The sequence below is a fragment of the Gastrolobium bilobum genome, unplaced genomic scaffold (assembly GCF_033153095.1).
Source record: "Gastrolobium bilobum isolate Gb01-03AN ecotype WA unplaced genomic scaffold, APGP_CSIRO_Gbil_v1 utg14484, whole genome shotgun sequence".
NCBI lineage: Eukaryota > Viridiplantae > Streptophyta > Magnoliopsida > Fabales > Fabaceae > Gastrolobium > Gastrolobium bilobum.
The window spans coordinates 428,104-432,740 of record NW_026898077.1 but is presented as its reverse complement, the minus strand read 5'-3'; the positions used below and the strand labels follow the sequence as shown (position 1 = coordinate 432,740).

The window sequence follows — 4,637 nt, the reverse complement described above, 5'->3', positions numbered from 1 at the left end:
ATACTATACATGCAGCGGCAAATATATATTAAATTATATTTGTACATAGGACATTATTTCAGATTAAACAGGCACACAATTTTTCTTATTAATCACGTCGACTTTTTTATTCTAATTAATTTTTTCCTTGGGCAAAATATAAATCACATCATGTTCTTATTAAATACATATGACATTAATTTTATTTTATTTTTATTTATTGAATGTGAGAAAGATAGGGACAGAACCGTATAAGAAATTAAAGTTTTATATTCTTTAGGGATGGAAAGGTTAAAAGGGGGAAATAAATAGGGGCATTCCAGTCAATGACAAAGGAACTGTCATTCAAAGTAAAAGTATGGTGTCAAGAAACAGAATCATGTTATTACTTCAATTTTTATCCATGAAACTTTTTCCTGTCTCCATCTTAACCTACTGTTCAACCTTCCTTTGCTATTTCCTCAAAAGCCCTAACACCCCATCCTCTTTCTCCTTCTCTGTCAACCTACCAACATAAGGAGGAATATTAATATAACCATTAATACAAGAGATGAAAGTTTGAGTTTGCACCACCCTTTTAAGGAAATAAAAAAAAAAAAAAGCTAAAAATCCTTTGCAATCTCAGAATTCAAAAGCTGCTAAAAAAACCAAAACAGCTAGCCTTAGGAGCTTTCTAGTATTGCTCAATAAAAACTACAACTGCAAACAGCAAAGAGGAAAAGTCCATTCACCCTCCCATCAATCTCATCACTTCCTCAATCACCAAAAAAATCTTCTTTTGCTTCACCATTTGGAGGTCCATATAATATAACCTCTCTCTTCACTTTCTCTCTCTCCAAATAAAATAAAATAAAATAAATAAACCAATATGTAATATCAAACAAGAATCAGAGTTTGTTTCCTTCTCTCTTTCCTTTTCATTTTTTTTCTTTCAAGGTAGTTGTTGCTTTCGTTAACAGTAACTTCTAAAATGAAAAAACATTAGAAAAAAGAAGAAAAAAAAGAAAAAGAAATTTTATCAGATAACAACACTGCTTGTCCACTGTTGTCCAAATTATAAGTATAGTAATTTTTTCTCTGAGCTGATCTCCATTCCTTACTCTCACACTCTCTCTCTTGTCACTGTCTTAATAGTCAGGAACCCTAGAACAAGAATCCAGGTAAGTAAGCACTGTACCAAAGAGACCAAAAACAAAAATTTCAAAACAACTTTGGATCAGCAAAGCTAAAAGGGTCAAGCTAGCTTTCAATGGATTCAATGCAAGAATTTATGGATTCATGTAAACCAGAATTTATGGATTCTTGTAACAGTGACAACAACACCTGCAGCCTCATCACCACCATCACCAACACCAACACCACCAGCAACAACAGCTTAGGTGGTAGCTCTTCCCCTTCTGCTTCCCCCACAAGTAGCCGCTATGAGAACCAAAAGCGCCGTGACTGGAACACCTTTGGACAATACCTCAAGAATCACCGACCCCCTTTATCCCTCTCTAGGTGCAGTGGTGCACATGTTCTTGAATTTCTCAGGTATATCTATATATCTATAAACCATCTAGTTTTCCATGCACCTTTTTTTTTTTCTTTCATTTTTCATTTTTCTTGTTGAATTGTTATTGTGATGTATATAGGTACTTGGACCAATTTGGAAAGACTAAAGTCCACACTCCGATCTGTCCCTTTTATGGCCATCCAAACCCTCCAGCTCCATGTCCATGTCCTCTTAGACAAGCTTGGGGTAGTCTTGATGCTCTCATAGGTCGTCTCAGGGCAGCTTTTGAAGAAAATGGAGGAAAACCTGAAACCAATCCATTTGGAGCTCGTGCTGTGAGGCTTTACCTTCGTGAGGTTCGTGATCTTCAATCCAAAGCAAGAGGAATCAGTTATGAGAAGAAGAAGCGGAAGCGTCCACCACCACCACAACAACAACAACAATCAATGTCACTACCTCATCTTCATCATCACCATAACCACCAGCTTCCACCTCCAGGTGCAGCTCAATAAGGCTATTCTCATCATTCCATGGAAAAATTCAACTCTCTCACTTCGATCCAAAAACTTGGTTCCCACTCATCTTCGTCGATCTCTATGCTTTTAGGTCATTCTCTAATTTTAGTACTATATCTAGGGTTTTCTTTTTTTATCTTTTTTCTCAGTTATTAATTATTCTGAAAGATTTCTAGTCCAAATAGACTTTTTGTCTTTGTATCCTATTTGCTGTGGCAGAAAGAAAAGGTTAAAGATCTGGGATATATCATGAATTTGCTTTTAAAGAACACAGCGTGTTACTGATATAGTAGACTGCTAGTGGGAATAGCTGAAAGTGATTGTGAGAGTGAATGTACATGGAGGCGATGATCCTTGTGGTGAATTCAAAGCAACGAATTATATATAGTTCTATGTGTATGAACTTCTATCATCTATATATATATATATCAAGCTTAAACTTGCAGATTATGTGTGTGTTGGATCATTCTTTCTTTTGGGTTTTAGTCTTATTTTGCTAATTTTGAATGGCTCCATTTTAATCGTTTGAAGCTATAGGTAGCAATTCTTTCTCTTCCGTACATGTTCATGTCTACAACATTATGTGCATCTTCTAAATATGTCTCATAATGATGATCATTTATGGTTTTTAATCCATAAATTAAAATAGTACTCTTTTCACTGCCATTTTTCTTCGAACTTGTCACTTTTTACTGCTTCACTGTCTCCTCCAATTGTATTTAGTGGAGAAAGAATAATAATAGGAGCCCTTGGAGTTTAATCATAATCGGTTGAGTTTCAGACTGACAAAGTTTTATGGTTTCTCTCCCATCAAGACTCTCTGCTGACCGTTACCTGGGTCAATTTAATAATGGTTTATATATATGTGCAGTGGTGCTGTCATTTCAACTGAAGAGAAATGACGGAAAAAGGAAAATTAATGGCAGACAATTAATCCCTCTATGACTAAACTTCTATTATTACTTACTAGTTGTATACGTGTCCTGATTAGTTTGATCATTTGATTACCAAGATTTACAATTAATCAAAATTATTTTCTAGATCATAAAATGTCATTAATTTCCTTGTTTCCATTTTAGTTTTGGTTATATATGCCATCCAGATTGGAAACTCTTTAATGAAATCACACTACCCACCCTGAATGAACATACTGTTGAATTAATGATATAACAATTAGGTATGCTTAAATTTTCACCTTAGTCAGAAGCAACCAAGGACAAAAGCATAGTACCTCTACAAATCAAATACTTGGCTTCTTTAAGTCTATTAAGCAAACTTGTCGGTAAGAGAATACAAAAAGGTCACAGTAACGGCAGAAGAAAAAAGTGAGAGGTAGAGAGCAAGTAGTATCACGTAACTGTAAAGAATCTTGTGATATATCATCTCAAAAGTTAGTTTAAAGGATGTGAGTGCTCAAGATCTTATAAAGGTTATATTAATTGCCCATCCAATCAATGTGAGACTATATATCTTAACACGCCCTCTCACGCAAGAGCCATTTAGGCTAGAAGCGTGAAAATTGCACAGGCCCATTTTTTGTTTACCTTTTTTGTGATTTTTTTATTTTATTTCCACTTTTTTAAAGCGGGGAACGGTGAGGCTCTGATACCATGTTAAGAACCTTGAGGTCACCACCCAAAAGCTAGCTCAAAGGGTGGGAGTGCTCAAGGCTTTATAAAGGCCATATTAGTTGACCATCCAATCAATGTGGGATTATATATCTCAACACGCCCCCTCACGCAAGAGCCCTTTAGGCTAGAAGGGTGGAAATTGCATTAGCCCATTTTTGGTTTACCTTTTTGGGTTTTTATTTTTATTTTAATTCCACTTTTTAAAGCGGGGGACGGTGAGGCTCTGATACCATGTAAAGAATCTTGGGATACACCACTACAAAAGCTAGCTCAAAGGATGAGAGTGCTCAAGACCTTATAAAGGTCACATTAATTGCCCATCCAATCAATGTGAGACTATATATCTCAACAATATCATCGATATAGAAATTTTCTTAATCAAATGATCCACTGGACAAACCTGTCCAATAAAATATAATTTGGGCCATCTCTCCTTCCCTCTTTTTGGATTTTGTGATTATTTTGGCTCAAAAGCAAGAATTTTTCCTCAATCCATCTGTTCATGAAGAGGCGCCTATTGTATCTCTATTTAGCCAAGGTATAGGACACATGATAGATGCTAGAGAAATTAGCGAACGTTCTTATTTTCTTTTTAAGTCATTCCTATATATAATTATATACACACCTTTTAATAATCAATGCTTATCACAGAATCACTTAAAATAAGGACTACATAATGAAAGTATTAGTTTTATGATTTCATAATCATTTGTTTATTAATCAGTAGTATTCACGAGGTCTGACTTCTTTATTGTTTATTTGTGTTTGATTCTCAAATGATTATTCTAACGATTCTAGCTATTTTCCACTTGGTATTGCTAGTTCCATAATAAGCAACTATTTGAATTTTTTATTTTTATTTTTTATAACTGCTCTATATATTAATTATAAAATCTGAGTAGCCATTTTCTGTAGTTTTATATCTAGGATTCTCTTTTCTTGTGAACATATTGATGCAAGAATCATGTAGTTTTTTTTTTAATTAAAGCTGTGTCCATACATGATAACTTCATCTGT

The 4,637-nt window shown here is 34.6% G+C and overlaps 1 protein-coding gene across 1 annotated transcript; it reads left to right on the top strand.

Moving 5' to 3' along the window:
- Positions 1–1,249: 1,249 nt before the first annotated feature.
- LOC133312714 (protein LIGHT-DEPENDENT SHORT HYPOCOTYLS 4-like) lies at positions 1,250–1,986 on the top strand. The gene is made up of 2 exons (XM_061513962.1): positions 1,250–1,512; positions 1,614–1,986. The coding sequence occupies exons 1-2, from the start codon at positions 1,250–1,252 to the stop codon at positions 1,984–1,986; spliced, it is 636 nt and encodes a 211-aa protein (XP_061369946.1).
- Positions 1,987–4,637: the final 2,651 nt, after the last annotated feature.